This window comes from Microtus ochrogaster, chromosome X, assembly GCF_000317375.1.
Source record: "Microtus ochrogaster isolate Prairie Vole_2 chromosome X, MicOch1.0, whole genome shotgun sequence".
NCBI lineage: Eukaryota > Metazoa > Chordata > Mammalia > Rodentia > Cricetidae > Microtus > Microtus ochrogaster.
This window is the reverse complement of record NC_022026.1, coordinates 6,389,338-6,407,206: the sequence shown is the minus strand read 5'-3', so window position 1 is coordinate 6,407,206 and position 17,869 is coordinate 6,389,338. Positions and strand designations below refer to the sequence as shown.

Here is a 17,869-nt window from a genome sequence, read left to right as displayed (position 1 = left end):
AGAAATATGATTCTATACACAAAATTTGAATACTAAACTGCCAATATTATCTTTATAATCTAATTTTATTTTGCTAGCCAACTAACTCATCAGTCACTTTAGTGAACACATGAAGTTGATTCTGCTGTAATGAATAACTAAAGGAGGGACCAGTGAACAGTGCTGAATACGAACATAATCACTTGAACACCTCCAGAGTTAGAAATGCTTGCTCTTGCAACTTAGCAGCAGCAGGAATATATAATCCCAACAACTTACTTGCTAAAAGCCAGTTGTCTTTTTCCAATTTCAATCTCTGAAGAACTCTCTGAACATGTTCCATCTGCTTCTTTTCTTCTTCAAGAAGTTTGTCCTGAAGGGCCGTGCAACGCTCCTTCTCTTTTTTCTTTTTATTTGGAGGCTACAAAGTAAAGTCACATAATTTTTTTAACTGTATCTACATTGTCTCCCTTCATGTAATTAAGATTTTAAAGAGAAAAATGCTTATACTTTATAATTGCTTCAGCATGATTATATAGTAGGTATGCCTGAATATTCCATCCAACACATCCAAATCAGTATCACAGAGTCATCAGACAACTTCTGAATAGGTCACCTTCCTAACAGTGCTTCATTCTGAAGCAAAAATGAAGTCATTTTTACTTCCCTTCATTCAAATATCTCACTTATTTACAAGTTATATGTATTGCCACTATCTCTAGCATAAGCTATATTACTCAATACCACATAACCAAGTACCCCAAAAGACACGCAACCAGTCTCTAGACTTAGACTAATCTTCCCCTTATCAAAATAGCTATTAAAATTACTCTCATAATCTTTCTAAGGTACCATTTTTACATGTTATTCACCAGAAGAGATATCTAAACAAGCTGTAGATTATACTGTATTTACTATTCCGCCTGATTTTCAGTACCTGCCTAATTTGTTACTAACCTCATTTTTCAAATACATCAAAAGTCCATTCAGTAGAGTAAAATAGGTCTTATACACATACACACACACAAAATGGGTAATAATTATCCTGCTCTTGAAATAGGAGTCAAACAAATCACCTTAAATTGCTATGAGAGTGTTCACTAGAAAAGGCATGTATGTTTTTTATTCCTTAATTATAATTTCTATCCATTGAGGAGTTACCATTAAATTCATTTAAAATAGTATAGATCAACAAGACTGTAGAATCAAAAATATTGAACTAAAATAATTGCAAAGCAGGGACAATAATACATAAATATCATAATACTTGTGTTGCTATAATAATACCTACCATTTCCTGATTGTCATCAATCGCTTTCATCTGGACTTTAAGTTTATTGACTTCTCTTTCATAGCTGGTATGTGGAACTGCAAGGTCATACATTGTCAATGACCAAAACGTAGCATAGAACTGAGGGCTGATATCATCCCAGACTTTGGAAACGTGTAAGGAGACCACTGCTTCATGGACAGGAGCCATCACCATCTCACATGATGTAATGTATTTATGGACTTTATGTTGCTGTTTACTTCCCTTTTCTGATTTTTTAAGTTCATCGTATTTTGACTGGAGAGAAAAAGTTAAAACATATCATATATACTTATACAAAACTGTAATGGCAATTCTAGTTTCTTACCAAGAGCACTTATTCCAAAATAAATTATCTCTGAAATCTGTTCCAATCCTTAGTTTCATGTTCTTAACTAGGTTTTTTTTTTCAATAAAATTTGACCTACTAACTAACTGCAATAGGGTATGTATCAATAAGCTGGATTGCCATAAGAAAAGTTACTGAGACTACCACCTCAGTGACCAAATGTCGAGTTTTGTCAGACTTAGGGGTTCCCCAGAATGAAAGACATCAATTCTGAAACTGACAATATTCCAGAGAAAGCAACCAATTACTTTAGCCAAATAAAATTTTCCATACATACCTGTGGTAAATTAAATTGAAATCATGTGAGAACTGATGCTACCTTTTTTTTTGTCTGACTGGCGTGTACTAATTAAGGAGAGAATCGAAGGAAGGCTATACTTTTAATTACATGAGGTAAAAAAATGAATCTGCTAGTGAAGTGATACTGACATAATTATCAGTTCATAAAATATGTCAAATGCAGCAAAGAAAATTAATACACTGTCTTATGTCTTTCAGCCATTTTATGATGAAATACTTCTTGCCAAAAAATTTTTACTTGATTTAGGCATCAAAAAGTCCAACAATCAGTTGCTTCTTTATATTAGAAAAACATTGAAATCATTCAGTTCATGCTAAACCTATAACCCCAAACCAGACAATCACCTATGAAACATTCTGATTCAGTTGTACACTGACACGTAACAGTCTCATCTGGACTAAAAGCATATGATATCCATTACATTCAATGATACGTCCAGCAGAATCCAGGAATCCTGAGACTGTTCTAGAAGTAGATTACTCCCATGCTAGAGAACATGCTGATAACTACTGAAACTACAGAACTGATAAAGCTACTAACCCACAAGCTATAGGAAAGTGTACCAATTATATCAGAAACCAAGAAGAACAGTAGCTAGGGTAAAAAGGATTTTAAATTCAAAAAGTAGATTTTGCTGAAGGTAACTAATATGAATTTAAATGAGCAAAATGACATCTGATAAGGTTCTAACGAGACATGAGACAAAACAGTGCTAAAACGACCTGCAAATGACAATCTGACTACCTAACTGGAAAATCTCTAGAACAACTGGAGCAAGCAAAACCTCCCTTTCAAATCTGTTTCAAGATTAAGTCTCAATGATTAAAAGTAAAAATTAAGTTATATGTATAAAAAGACTAAATAATAGCACCAAGCTTCCTCTTTCTGTGTTTCTGAATCTGTGACTTCTATTGGTAGCCCTTCCACTAGAATTTAGTCCAAAAAATAGGCTTAATCAAAAAGATAGTTATACTTCATCTACAATGCCAATTTCCCTTATCTAAATTAAATTAACACTTAGGTTCACATCTTCAGTGAAACAGAGAATTAAGGGGTACCACTATACTTTTGATTTATGTCTAAAAAGTTTTTTTGTTAGGACAAGAATCTAAGCATTTCTGGTTGAATATCTCCAAGGGGGCCTGTGGTAGCCAATTTACGGAGGGGAACATACAGTTACCCCTTTTTCTCTCTCAGCATTTGAAAAGAAACAAATTATTTTTTACTCTGTGTCTTTCTGTGTGTGTACGTGAGGGGGGAAGGGGAGAGAGACAGACAAAGACAGAATGTCCGTGTGTGTCTGTGTAGCATGTTTACAGGTACCTGTGGAGAGCAGAGGACAGCAGACCCTCTGGAACTACAATTATGCGCAGTTGAGGCTCTCGTGGGTTCTCTGTGTGCCCTATATTCATTCAGTCCTCTCCTCAGCTTCTTATACATTTTCCCACATTCGTCAGAGGCTCACTGAGAGGGTTTCACCTAAGAAGTCAATTTGGGGGGAGTGGGGTATGGATGCCCATCTAATTGCACCCTAGGCTGCTGAGGTACTCCCTTTCCTAAGAGGCATGTCACCCACACAGGGTGAGTTGGGAGACATTTATTACTGCCTAGGGTATATAAATGCCACTGTATATTTCTTTCTTCCTAAACCCTAAATAACATGTCTTTCATTAGACAACATTTTTTCAACTCCTAAAAGACAACATTTTTCATGGCAAAAAAAAAAGTAGGTCATAAGTATGAATGATCTTTTCCATTTTCTGACCAGAGCTCAGCCAACAACAACCAGGTATTCCTGTTTGCCAGGATTCATTGACACTGATTAGGACATCCAGGTCTCAGAATAGTAAAATGCAACATTAAAGTCCCAAAATAAATAAAGCAATCCTTCCACCTAAGTTCTTCAAGAAATCAGGACCTATGTTTTTATAAGTGAGACTTCTCTGATGTGGTTAGGGGAAGAATGCAAGACATTAACTACACATAGACAGCATATAATTTTCTGTAATGATAGATTCTAAAGGAAAACAAAAGCCTCCTTTGTTCCCATTAACACTTTAGAATATACAGGACAGAAATTGCTGGATAATGGCACTGAGATGGTCATTAAATCAAATAAGACTGTAGCAGTTCAAAAGTAAACACTAACAGAGTATGCTCAATTACATGATCAGATGAACTTATCATTTCTCCCTAGTGTCTTCTTAGAGACCTGTGCTACATACCCATATCCCTACAGGGAATAAAGAGGAAATCTTAGTTTAAGAGAAGGAGACCAATTCCACATACAGGACAGATTTAAACCATTTTACCCCATGTTGCAGTTAAAAACCACAAACAGTATAAAACTAAACACAAAGAGCAGAAAGGTCAGAACCCAAGTAAACAGAAAATGGAGACTATGCTGCATCTCCATGAATTGATTATAGCCCTATGGGGAAAGAAGTCAGGAAGACCTATGATGGAGGAAGGTCATTGGCTAATAAAGAAACTGCCTTGGCCCATTTGATAGGCCAGCCTTTAGATGGGTGGAGTAAACCGAACAGAATGCTGGGAGGAAGAGGAAGTGAGCTCAGACTTGATAGCTCTCCTCTCTGGGGCAGACGTGATGAGGCTCCGACCCAGGATGGACGTAGGCTAGAATCTTCCCGGTAAGCGCACCTTGGGGTGCTACACACATTAATAGAAATGGGTATTCAAGATGTAAGAATTAGCCATTAAGAAGCTAGGGCTAATAGGCCAGGCAGTGTTTAAATGAATACAATTTGTGTGTTGTTATTTCGGGGCATAAGCTAGCCAGGCAGCTGGGAGCAGGGCGGCAGGAATGCAGCCCGCAGCTCCTACTACAGACCTATTTTTTTGAAGCAGTACTGCTCACTGTTGAGACAAGAATAAAAACAGAAAATAAGAGTAATTCTCTAAGAGAGGAGATCTGAATTTATCAAATTAGAGTGTATCCAAAACTAAAATATTTGTGAAAGAATTTAGAATTACTCTTGAAAGCCAATGAGGATGTTAGTACTTACCGAAATATGGTGTGCATACATGGGCCTAGACAGAAAAAACGCTGCATCGTGAGGTGTATGAAACTCATTACAGAGCACGTCAATTGAAGGCACTCGCTTTATGTAATCCTCTGTACTCAGATTAGATGCTAAAAACCCACCAAACTGTACTAGAGTATCATGACACTAAATTAAAATAAGACAAAAAAAACAGATGTTAACATTTTACAAAATCAACATAAACCCTTTTTCAAATGATTAAGGTATATTATTTTGACAAAATTTTGATTAGGAATTAAGTATCCAGATTTTTAACAGTACAGGCAGAGACAGAAATGAAGAGCACTGGGTTCAGTGAAATACATGAGGGCCAGAAAGGCAATTTTCACATATTCCCACTTGTACATAAAGCCTATAATAATGTTGACTTCCCAAAAGTAAAAGAGAAGAAGAGTAGATATTATAGGCTAAGAGTGCCACTGGAAAAGGGGTGGGATCTTTAATATCAAAGCACATTTATCAACATAGGACAAATAAGTTCTAGTTATGTACAGCCAGCAAAGACTGGCTACAGCTTATAGCAATTTGTGAAATATAAGGTCTAGAAGAAAGGAGCTCAATATTTCTCAAGACAATGATAAAAGATAAAAATAGGAATTACCAATTTCATCATTTACACACCTAGATACAGTAAGTGAATTATGGCAATGTACCTTATAAACATGCACAATTACTAGATATCAAATAAAATTTTGAATTAAAACAAAGCTTATATATTCATATACTTATATTAGTCAAATATATTTTTTATATGGTCCTAAAAATGGGGGGAGAGAACATGCACTGTCTAGGCACAATGACACATATCTATAATATAACCCAACACTCAGGAAGCAGGGGGCAATCATAAGCTTAAGGCCAGCCTGAGTTACATCTTTATTTTATTTATACAAATATTCAGTATAAAACCTGGAGTAACACAAATATTCAGTATAAAACCTGGAGTAACTGCAGAAATCAGGAAAGTAAAAAGGGACCACTATGGTGGGGGAACAAGAGAGAAATGATAAGATACAAGTGACTTGAAGAGGGAACTAGAGAGAACAAGTAGATCTTTAATTCAGGATGGGGAGAAAAGTAAATACAAAATGACAGGGAATGAGGGCCAAATAAAGGAATGTCTTAAAAAGTCATAAGGAATCATGCTATTAATTATCTACATAAATATACCCATAATACATGCAAATCAATGTTTAATTATATCATTTTAATGAAAATTTATCATCTGAGCTGACAATACTGTCCTTAAGAGCTACAGACTATTAACAAAAACTCCAACACTGGGTATGAAAAGCCCCCTTGTAGTTGCTAACCAAGAATTGTCCAAGAGACTCTCAAAACACTTACCTAAAAATCCTATAAAACAATATGCACAAATAATGAGATGTCAACACCTTTGTCATTATTTATAGAATTATATTACACAAAAATATTTTATTAGCCAACAAAATATGTTTAAGTATTAGCAATCTTATTACTAAGAAGTAAAAGATAATATCTACTTTCCCGCATCTGAAATTACAGATTTCCAGAGATCAAAAAAGAAGGCAAACAATCTGATACTGGTCTTTCATAAGACGGAATATCTAATTAACTGAAAACCTTACCTCTTCTACACCCATCTCTTAAATGTCATAATTTGCAGAAATAGAGGCCCTATTTAGGGAAATCCTATTTGACATTACAAATGTTTCACATTCATATGGTATGTACAAATGATACGTTTCAAAGGACAATACAATCTCTATTTTATCAGGATTAAAGAAAATCTCTACACCAAAGCTTCGTTCGCTTACCTGGTCATAGAGCTTTCCAACAAGTTTCAAGTGTTTCTCTCCACCCTCCTGAAAAATTACTCCATTCCTCTGCTGAGCCATAAGTAAACAGAGTGGAAGAGCAAGATCATGGTCCAATAGTGCATCTTTTAATCTCTGAGAAGATTTTTTAGTGTTTCTGATCTGGCCAAAATAACCACCCTATACAAACAGAAGAAACAAATTTACTGCCTATATGCAATGTACTCCAAGTTGCCTCACTGGAAAAAGAAATAGAAGAAAGTTGAGACACAATCTTTAAAACATTTCTGACCAGGGGCTGGAGTGACGGCTCAGCAGTTAAGAGCACAGGCTGTTCTTCCAGAAGACCTGGGTTCAATTCCCAGCACCCACATGACTCAGAACTGTCTGTAACTCCAGTTCCTGGGAAACTGACACCTTCACACCAATGCACATAAAATTAACTAAGCTATAAAAAAATTTAAAAAAACATTTCTGACCTAGGTGTTACAATCCCAGCATCTGGAATGCAGAGTTCAAGACCATCCTCAACTATACAAGTTGGACGTCAGCTATGGCTACAAGGGAAACTCTCAAACGGGCGGTGGTTGTGCATGCCTTTAAACCCAGCACTTGGGAAGCCGACACAAAGGAATCTCTGTTTGAGGCCAGCCTGGTCAACTAAGCAAGTTTCAGGACAGGTTCTAAAGTGACTATCTTTTATACTTTCAGTCTTTAAAGATCCCATTACTAGTATATAACAGCTCTTTTTTTTTTTTTTTTTTTTTTTGGTTTTTCGAGACAGGGGTTCTCTGTAGCTTTGGTGCCTGTCCCAGAACTAGCTCTTGTAGACCAGGCTGGCCTCGAGCTCTTAAAAAAGAAAAGTAGCAGTAGCCGAGTGATGGCAGCACACACCTTTAATCCTAGCACTTAGGAGTCAGAGGCAGGTGGCTATCTGTGAGCTCAAGGCCAGCCAGGCCTAGAAGAGCAGGTTCCAGGACAAGCTCCAAAGCTACAGAGAAACCCTGTTTTGAAAAAAACAAAAACAAGAAAAAGAAGGTAGCAGTGGGTTTGAAAGAACACATATGGCTTTGACATTAGGCTTTAGGGACTTACATACTATTTGAATTTTATACCATGACCACCCATACAGAATTGTCTACTCATCTGTGTAAAACATGCTCTACAATCCACAGGGGATAAATAGATAGTACCAAATTCTACACAAATTATCTTTTATTTATGCATATATACCTATGACAAAGCCTAATTAGGCACAGAAAGTAATTTATTTTTTTATAATTCTTTTCTCTTTAATTTTGAATTGTGGTTAACCATGGGTAATTGAAACCTTGAAAAACAAATCCATAGATATATAGTGGGACCATAGTACATTTTCTTTTAACAAAGTTCAACAAACAGGAGAAATCATTCTTACCTCAGCCTTTAGCTGCTCCCCGCCAGTCATGGCCTCTAATTGCTCTGTTGTCATTTCCTCTGTAATTTCGATTCCTGCCATTTTTTGTACCACTTCTTTCAATATTAGTAGGTCAAAACTAATACAAAAAAATTAAACCAGTTAAAATTTCAAATATAAAAAATACAAAATAATAATATACTGAGAATCTTTATTTAAACATAAAGAACAAGAGGGAACACCAAGGCTTGCTTTTTTATTCTATTTTTTAAATGAAATAGTTATATCACTTCTAGTACTACAATAGAAATATTTCATGTTTACCTTTGATTTTTTTTAACCTGGATTAATTTGAAGTTTGGGGCTAGGATACAAAAAATAAAAGTAATATGAAACATATTCAGATGCTATTTACCCAAACTTCATGTTTTCACTCATAGTTTTCATTTGCATCCTTCCTGTCCTTCCTCCCCACCCACTAAATTTCATGTGTTAAGGCCTTGATCCCAATGGTGGCAATATTTTCGGAAGAATCTTGAAACTTTAGGTGAGGCCTCGCTGGAGAAAACAAGTCCCTGGGAATATATTCTTAGGGGCAGTATCTTGTCCCTGACCCCTTGCCCTCCCATTCTCACGCCTTTTGTCTGTCTGCCTCTATGTGTCTTTCTGTTGTACCTGTTTCCCTCCTTCTTCTCCTACATCCTCCCTCTCCCCACACACACACATCTCTTCCCAACCACACCACCTTAAGTGGTGATATTCTGCCTCACATCATAGTTGCTACCTCCAGACTGAACCCTCTGACAATGAGTAGAAAAGAATCAGTGTCATATGGCTGCTTTCAGGAATTTGTCAGAATGACAAGAAAGTAGCACAGAATACTTTACAGAATCAACAGGAGAGTAGATGATTTAAGCCATGCTCGTTTGCTCCTTCAAATGTTTAAGAATGCACATTAGCACAGAGCCATCACCAACTAGAGTAACTCTTAATATTTAATCTATTGTTCATAGTTCATTTTCATCAGCTGTCCCAATAATATTTTCCTTCTCCAATTCATGATGCTCAGTAAGTTTCTTAGAGTAGGTAGGCATCTCGCTAAAACTCCAAATGAGAAAAATGAATACAGCCCTACAATACTGGTATATAATTAGAAAAGAGGGGGGTAAGGAAGGAAAGAAAAAAGTAAAGTGCCAAGTTGTGGTACTTGAACCTAAAGTAAAAGTTTTTGTAAAAACACTAAGCATGTTCTAGCTATGTGGTAACATCCATTTTTTGAGATATAGTCTCACTATATAACACTTAGTAGCCTCAAATTCATGCTTCTCCCCTAGATGTTCTGGAATTATAGGCATCTCCCACAACACCTGGCTAGGTATGTACATTCAGAACTGTCAATGAAAATAACACTTTGTGACTTCAATAACTTTAATTACATAATTTTTCCAAATGTAAAAGCATGAGTATACAAATTATTGGACAAAGTATACTTTTCTAATATTCTTATCGGGGATTCCTTTCAATTTGTCATGCTTTCCCAAATCCGGCAGTTTCATGCAAACCAATACACAACTACCAATGTAGCATTGAGATATATTAAAACAGTTTTAATTAAATGGTCACAAATACGTATTGACAATAAAGCAAACTAAATTATAGATTAAAACTAGTGTTCTCATGGCTTGTAGAAGAAGTAAAATACAGAAGTGACAGAGATTACAAAGGTAGCAAGTGTCCCAACAAAACCGAGATATTATGTATTTTCCCAAAGCCAAAATAGCACTGTAGGAAATTAATTTATAACCTGTTTGAAACACCAAAGAGCTTTTATTTTTTGTTGACTTTATAGCAGAAAGTGTCTATAAACAATATAGTTATCTAATTATAATCAATCTAGTGGTGTTGTTTATTCAAAGCCTAAGCATTGCCACTGGCCCCACAGTATATACAAAAAAAGAAAGTTAAAATCACGTAAGTCTTACATATCACTAAATTCACATTCAAAAAGTAATATTTTTTACTATATACTCCCTTAAAGAAACATTTTATCAAATGTGTAATGTAGTAAAGAAATCAACAATGTAATGTTTTGTCATAAAAAAAATTTAATATTCCTTATTAAACATGTTCTCAAAAATCTTAATGGTAAAAATAAGTTAACTGTCCTTTTAATGTGTTTTATCTGTAGCCAAATATTATATTGCTAGAGAAACAATCTCTCTGTAATAATTTCTAATTTATATTCAAGATTCAATATATAGACAGGCATAGTAGCACATGACTCTTTGGTGTAGCAGTTCCTTCTGTTTATGTGTTGCTTTCACTGGTTAAAGAATAAAGAAACTGCCTTGGCCTAGTGGATAGGGTGGAACTTATCAACTAGTTGACAGGACAGAGAAGATAGAACTGAATTCTGGGAGGAAGAAAGCAGAGAGAGAGAAGCCATGGATCCTCAGCCTAAGACGAACACTGGTTAGAATCTCTGGAAAGCCACTGCCACATGGCCATACACAGATTAATAGGGTTAAACTAGTATGTAAGAGTTAGCCAATAAGAAGTTAGAGCTAATGGCCAAGCCATGTTTTAATTAATACAGTTTCTGTGTGGTTATTTTGGGTGTAAACTAGCCAGGCAGCAGGGACAAACAAGCGGCCCCCATCTCTCCTTGCAACAATTCTTTAATCCCAGTATTCAGGAGACAAAGGCAGTCCTCTGTGAGTTTAAGGCCAGTCTAGACTTCGTAGTGAGTTCTAAGAAGGAATTCAAGGCCAGTCTGGATTTCATAAGTGAGTTCTAGGATGACCTGGGCTATATGGTGAGATCCCATGTCAAAAAAAGCTAATTCTATATACACCCAAGCCTAATACTAAAAAGGTTGAGAAAACAAAAGTATGAATTTTGAGGACAATCAGAACTGCAAATGAGACTCTCTCTTTAAAAAATGTATTATACAAATAGTCATTCCAGTTAAAATCTATGAGTCTGACAAAGTAACAGTAATGCCAACATTCCAAATCCACCAGAAGTACTTGAATTATTAAATTTCATATTCATATAACTTACCTTTTGCCTGCCTTTAGTTGATTGGCTACATACTGAAGAAGACCAGCAAGATCAATAGGGTATTTACGGAACACTGCACCACAGAAACTAGCCAGACCTACATGAAATAAAAAGTAAACAAAATGTATTACTATAATTTATTAGTATTAATGTATTAGTATAATTTCAACAAATTCAATTTCTAAAATAAAATGAGGTATGAAAAAATTTTTAAAGATTTATTTATTTCATGTGTGTTTACGTTTTCTAGCATGTTTGTAAGTGCCCATGTTCATACCAGCTGCCTAAGGAAGCTAGAAGAGTGTATTAGATCCCTGGAACAGATGCTGTGGGTAACTGTGACTGCCGTGTGGGTGCTCGGAACTCTTGTGCTCTTGAAGAGTAGCCAGCGCTCATAACCACTGAGCAATCTCTCCAGTCCCATATGAATTAAGCTTTGACTGATGAAACTAAACGGAGTTTTACAATACCAATACCTAATGTTTATTAAGTATACATATGTAAACATATTTTCTTAATTCTTACAATACCTTAGGTTAGCATAAACCTACTGATGAGGCAAATTGAAGAGATGGATCACATAACTTGATGGTGGTGGTTAACTAGGCAATAATGCAACCTATGTACCCTGATCATAGGACTCAGTCATGTAAAATACCAATCAAACTCAAAACAACCAAATTCCCACCCATAGAACAGAGTCAAAACAGACTGTTTATATCTAAGAACATGCTACAGTTATAGACAACAAAAGAAACAAGTAACTTTCCTAGAATCAGACATAGACCTTTTTATTTTTACTTTATACATATTAAGGTCTTGCCTACATGTATGTTTGTGTACCATGTGTGTGCCTAGTACCCATAAAGGTCAGAAATTGGTGTCAGACTCCCTAGAACTGGAGTCACAAAAGGTTGTGAGCCACCACATCAATTCTGAGATTAGAACCCAGGTCCTCTGGAAGAGCAGTCAATGCTCTTAAGTGCTGAACCATCTCCACAGCCTAGAAAGACCAATTTGAACCAATAATTCCTTTCACTTATAGAAGAGAGAGGAAACCCCCAGGAAAGACTAAGAGGACGAGTGTCTGGAACTTACCTAACAGTTATTTGCTAAGCACCTATATAATTAAACCAACACAGTCCTGCCCTTGGAGCTTAGAGTTCAATAAGAAATTCAGAAAACGGAATGAATATGGTGAATAAAAGGTTCTATGATAGTACTAGGAGCAAAAAATTAGACTTCTGGATGGCTTGCACTAATAATGAGTATCCAAAAAAAATGACTTCTTGCTTGAAATCTAATGATGATGAAATCAGAAGATGAACTGAATGAAAGGAATGACCATGAAAGGGTATCTACGTAGAGGAAAGAAGGTACAAAAGGTCTATGAATGGCACAAAACTTCAGTATTAATGGAATTAAAGACTGACAAGTGGAGGGGGAGCTAGACTAGTAAGGGCCTGATTCTAAAAGACTTGAAGCACTTACTTGTAGCACTTACTAAGTATTTCATGGGCTAAGTAAATGTAGAATGCTTGCTTAGTATGTGTGAGGGATTAAATTCAGTACCCAATATTGTAAGAGGAAAAAAATCCAACTTTACAGGACAATAGGAGTCACTAAAGATTCAGATTCAAATACATTACAAGAGGAAAGAGTGCACCCTCTCCTAACACTAAGTTAGAAAGAAAGGGAATGTCGGCTCCCAAATGCCTCCTCTAAATTTTCCCATCTACATACTAACCCAGCCCAACCCTGCTTAGCTTCCCTGATCAGATGGCACTTAATACATTCAAGCCGGTATGGCCAGAGATTGCTTCCTCAAATTCTATCATAGTAAAAAGTAGTTTCTTGAGTAAAGAAAGTTAATAAGTACTTAATAAATCTCCATACAGACCCAAGGTCTCGGACAGTTTACAAAACAAGCCGAGTGGCCAATTATCCTCAAGAGTACTTGAGAAATAAGCCCCTAAACGGAAAACACCGGGTAACCAAATAAAAGATGGCGGTTACCACTTCCTTAGTATCACCAATAACACTATGAGCCTTAGAAAAAGAAGAGCACTTACTCTGAAGCCAGTTTGAGATGGTTGTGTCATCATGCTTCATCTTCTCCTTTTCTGGATTAGCTAAAGCTTCAATAATACAATCTTTCACACATTAAGAAAAAAATCACATCAGTAACAAAGACCCTTAAACCCCCACATCTTGAGGGAGAAATAGAAATAACTATATTCATTGTATATCGATTCTCCGTTGCCCTCTTTCTCATCTTCTAACAAGCGACATTCCACCTGATTCAACATGTTTGGTAAAACAAGGTCTCTGCTCTCACACGTGTGCATGCATACACATACACATAAAATTTCTTTTCCAATATTTTGTTTGATCAGTCAAATGGAGCAAACTTAGATCATTACCTAAGGAAATCAGAAAGAATAACTAAAACATTCGGCATTTAAATACAGGGACACATGATGTCTATATATGGCTTCACACGAAAGGATACAGGCCAAAACATCATAATTCAATGAAGTGAGGTATTTCAATGAATCTACTACAGGTGTTATCAAGTTATCATATTTCTGTATTTGTGACAAGATCTGGAAGAAAAAGAAAGAGTAAGTTGCATTAAATAAATAAAAACTTATATGCTAATTAATATTCATACTTATCCAAAATTAGAAATAATACAATTAAAGTGGTTTTTCTATTTTACATATACTTATAAATATAAATAAAGCATATTACATATTACAATTAATGCTCTGCACAGTATTTTTCTAAGGCTACATTTTCCATTTAGAAAACAATTCCAAGAGGTCTAAATTTGGATTTTGGAATGGTAGAGGCTATTCCTGTTTTAAATGTTATTTAGTCTTTCTAAAATGGATGCTTTGCTCTTTGTTTCAGGTACACATTTTTAGTCTTGTTGATTTTTCTTTGTGTTTCGTTTTACCAAGTGAGAGAAAAAACATGATGTTGGGTGGCTAGGAAGGTAGCAAGGATCTGAGAGGACTTGTGAGAGGGGAAAGAATATGATCCAAATATACTGTATGAAAATTTCAATAATGATAATTTCAAAAAAATAGGTAATGCCGGGCGGTGGTGGCATACGCCTTTAATCCCAGCACTTGCAGGGCAGAGAAACAGGGAGATTTCTGTGGACAGTCTGGCCTACAAGAGCTAGTTCCAGGACAGCCAGGGCTATGCAAAGATATCCTGTATTGAAAAAACATTTAAAAAAAAAAGAATGCAACACTGTTAAAACTGAATCAGAGTGAAAACACTATTCAGATGTTTCTAAAGCATACAGTAGTTCTGTTGTACATTACTAGAAAACTGATCAATATTATGTGAAGTTTTGTTTTAAGCATAAATTGGCATTTCATCAGCTTTTTCCCAAAACATCTTAAAATTTACATCATTTCATTTCCACTTGTACTGATTTAAAGAAAACCAAAAGGAAAACCCCTTAAAATACTATTAACTTCAAAACGTACATAATCAAACAAAATGGTTGGATTGCTGTGGCTCAACTTGCCAATTTGTCTTCCTGAAGGCTTCACATTTTCCTTGGTTAGACGCCTATAAGGGAGAGAAATGTCAAAGTTCATACTAAGTACCATTATTCAGCTGCTGATAAGCTCTGCTATATCATGAGAAGAAAACCAAAACACACAAAATGGATCCATACAAACTACTGCATTTTCATATACTCTGCAGAAGAAGTTGAACTTTCAGAGGGAATTTCAAAGTTTAAGAGTTAGTTATCTATTAAGAATAAAACTTTCTTTACTATACAAATACATAAAATAACTTTTTAAAAGAATCATAATTATTTTAGATTTACCAGGTTTTGTTTATCAGTTCAGGAATTAGTGGGGCTTCGGACCCTGACAGTTCTCAATTTCTTATTTAAGGTATATAATTTTTATAAGGAACAAATTACATTCCTTTCATACTTCTTTATTTCTTTTGTATAACTAAAATTTCTTACATCTAAGTGAAATATTAGTTTCTTTGATCAACATTTCTCCTTTCCTTCATATCTCTTTTCTCCCCATATTTCTCCTGCTGCTACTGCCCGAGAACCACTTTTCTCGCTTTAAAAAGGGAGGAAATTCTGTCAATCACTACACTGACAAAATGGGAGAACACTGTGGTAACTGAACTAGGCATAAAAAGATAAAGCTGTATATAATACTTGTATATAAAATCTGTATACTCATTTACTGAAATTGAAATCATTTAGCCATATAATTTTCAAGAACTTTATAAAAATACAAAAATGAAAAAAACTCTCATTGCAATGTGCCTAAGTAGAATGCTAGTATAATTTTCCTAAGGTGTACTAGATCTACAAATCAATTTTGTTTGGCAGTATGTTCTGGGGAAGGCTTCAGAGAACTGACACTTAAGCTTACTTTCTAAGAATGAAACACGGATGCAGAGGCAAAGGCAAGCTAAGGGAAAACTTGTACAAATGAAGGAAACAAAAAAGACATACAATGGAAGTAAGGCTACAGAGAGTGTGCTACATTCATACATTCAGGTAAACAAGTAAGCTCAGTACAGCTGGTTAAGTATAACCATTAGGAAATGAGGTAGGATATATGGTAGGAAAGATCAAGGAGTATCTCTCTCATCACCATGCCATAAAGTTTGCCATACAGCCTGCCGAGTACTGTCAAGTCACCCAAGGATTTTTAAGTGAGGAATAATATGAGCTACTATGCTATTCCAGATAAAAAAAAAATTAAGGCTGTTGTTAGAGTACAGAGAATCAAGAAACTGATAAAGCACTCACTCAGTACCTAGCACAAACAATAATAACACACACAACATACACAGCCTGATCATTCTCATATATATGTGTCTATAAATGTGTTTATGTACTATGTTATGATATATTCAACCTGACCTGATTTTGATAACCTACAAACTGTACCTGTAGGTTTAAGCCAATTTTCTTTTAAGCACCAAGCCTACAGTCTCCCCAACAATTACTTCCTAAAATAACTTCTTCTCCCATTAAATAATTAGATATTTTCTTCTGTCTATTTTCCCATTATATATAGTCTATGCAACAACTGTGACCATGCACATGGCTATTTTTCTAGTAGACAGTGTTCACAGACACAGACCCATACTAGCATAAAGTACACAATTTTCGTAAGCTTCAAATAATTTACGAGAAAGTATAATTAATATCACTCTTACAAACACAGTTTGATTCCCAGGGCACACATGGGGTAAAGAGAAAACCCATCTCCAGTAGTTATTCCCCAACCTCCACATGCATACCATGGCATATATATGCCCAATTACATAGACATATAAATCTTAAAAAATAAAAATATTAACTTGTAATTAAAAGATTACATAAAACTTAAGTCATTCTAGCTATAATATATAATCAGCTATACCTTTAACAAATATTGATGAGCTTTCTCTAAATTAAGACTCTCAACAAAATAGCTGAAACAAAGTAAATTATATCCAGACATAAATAGGATTAATATAAAAAACAATAAAACTTACTTCATGATATACTTGGCTCTGTCTATTGTTTGAGCTTTAACTTTTACTAAAAGTGGGTGACCATTATAAGTTTCATTCTTCCACTGGCCATATAGACGGTATCTTTAAAAAATTAAATGAAAAATTAGAAAACATTAGGTGCTTAAAAGTTAGTGCACTAGAATTAGTTAACAGGAATCAACAATCTGAGTATTTACCTATGCTGATAGGGAAATGTTTTAAACATCCCCCATAGTTCCTCAGACATGCAAGCGTTGCAGTCCATCAAAGAAAGAGATGGAAGTAATACCTGGTCAGTAATGCTAAGCAAACAGCTAAGGATAACTTCCTAAGAAGAAAGCAAGAAGAAATATGTCAATAAGGGTCTTATTTCAATATATCGTCAAAATAGGAGTACCAGTCTTAAAAGAATTACCATTTTTAAATCTCATAACACACACACACACACACACACACATATATTTCCCCACCCTATCATTGTCTTTTCTCCAACCAAGATAGCAAATGTGGTGAGATGCAAAGGAAGTAGCAAAACAATGAGGGGCTTAACCTTTTTCCTTATATAATATGGTAATCTTCAAAAAGAGGATGTTGGCTTTAGAAGAAAAATATAACTGAGCTGCCAGATGCTGTACTGAGCACATAAATTACAAAATAATTATTTCTGATGATAGGTAAATCTTGTTCATTGTAAAATATTCAGCATGCTACATTTGACAAACACACCCATTATTTAATATTTTCAGTCTCTTACCGTTTTTTCTTTATCTTCTTGTTTGCTTCCATCTGACTGAAACTAAAATTTAAAACAATAATATATTTAAAAGTTGTTTAACTAGTTTATAATTTTAAAAATTAAATATTTCTTAGATGTTTGCCTTTTACATACATGGTTATTTGAAATACAACATATTACTAAGAAACATTTTAGATTTTTATGTATACTTTTAACCTCTAAATAATTTTAAAATCCATGAATTTTAAGTATAAATATGGGTACAGTCTGTTTCTTTATTTTTACATGTGTGTCTATGAAACACGGTCTCATGTAGTAGTCCTGGCTG

At 35.0% G+C, this 17,869-nt stretch overlaps 1 protein-coding gene across 2 annotated transcripts in view; it reads right to left on the bottom strand.

Annotated features, from left to right (window-relative positions):
* Thoc2 (THO complex 2) overlaps positions 1 to 17,869 on the bottom strand; it is a 111,597-nt gene that overhangs the window by 33,576 nt on the left and 60,152 nt on the right. For both annotated transcript variants that reach the window (XM_013350464.1, XM_013350465.2), the window contains exons 13-24: positions 17,560 to 17,601; positions 17,003 to 17,133; positions 16,806 to 16,907; positions 14,765 to 14,849; positions 13,771 to 13,864; positions 13,331 to 13,411; positions 11,259 to 11,355; positions 8,217 to 8,334; positions 6,800 to 6,979; positions 4,965 to 5,129; positions 1,271 to 1,546; positions 259 to 400 (exon numbers count right to left, since the gene is read on the bottom strand). In XM_013350464.1, the coding sequence (XP_013205918.1) occupies positions 259 to 400; positions 1,271 to 1,546; positions 4,965 to 5,129; positions 6,800 to 6,979; positions 8,217 to 8,334; positions 11,259 to 11,355; positions 13,331 to 13,411; positions 13,771 to 13,864; positions 14,765 to 14,849; positions 16,806 to 16,907; positions 17,003 to 17,133; positions 17,560 to 17,601 (1,513 nt within the window). The remainder of the gene's footprint in view (positions 1 to 258; positions 401 to 1,270; positions 1,547 to 4,964; positions 5,130 to 6,799; positions 6,980 to 8,216; positions 8,335 to 11,258; positions 11,356 to 13,330; positions 13,412 to 13,770; positions 13,865 to 14,764; positions 14,850 to 16,805; positions 16,908 to 17,002; positions 17,134 to 17,559; positions 17,602 to 17,869) is intronic.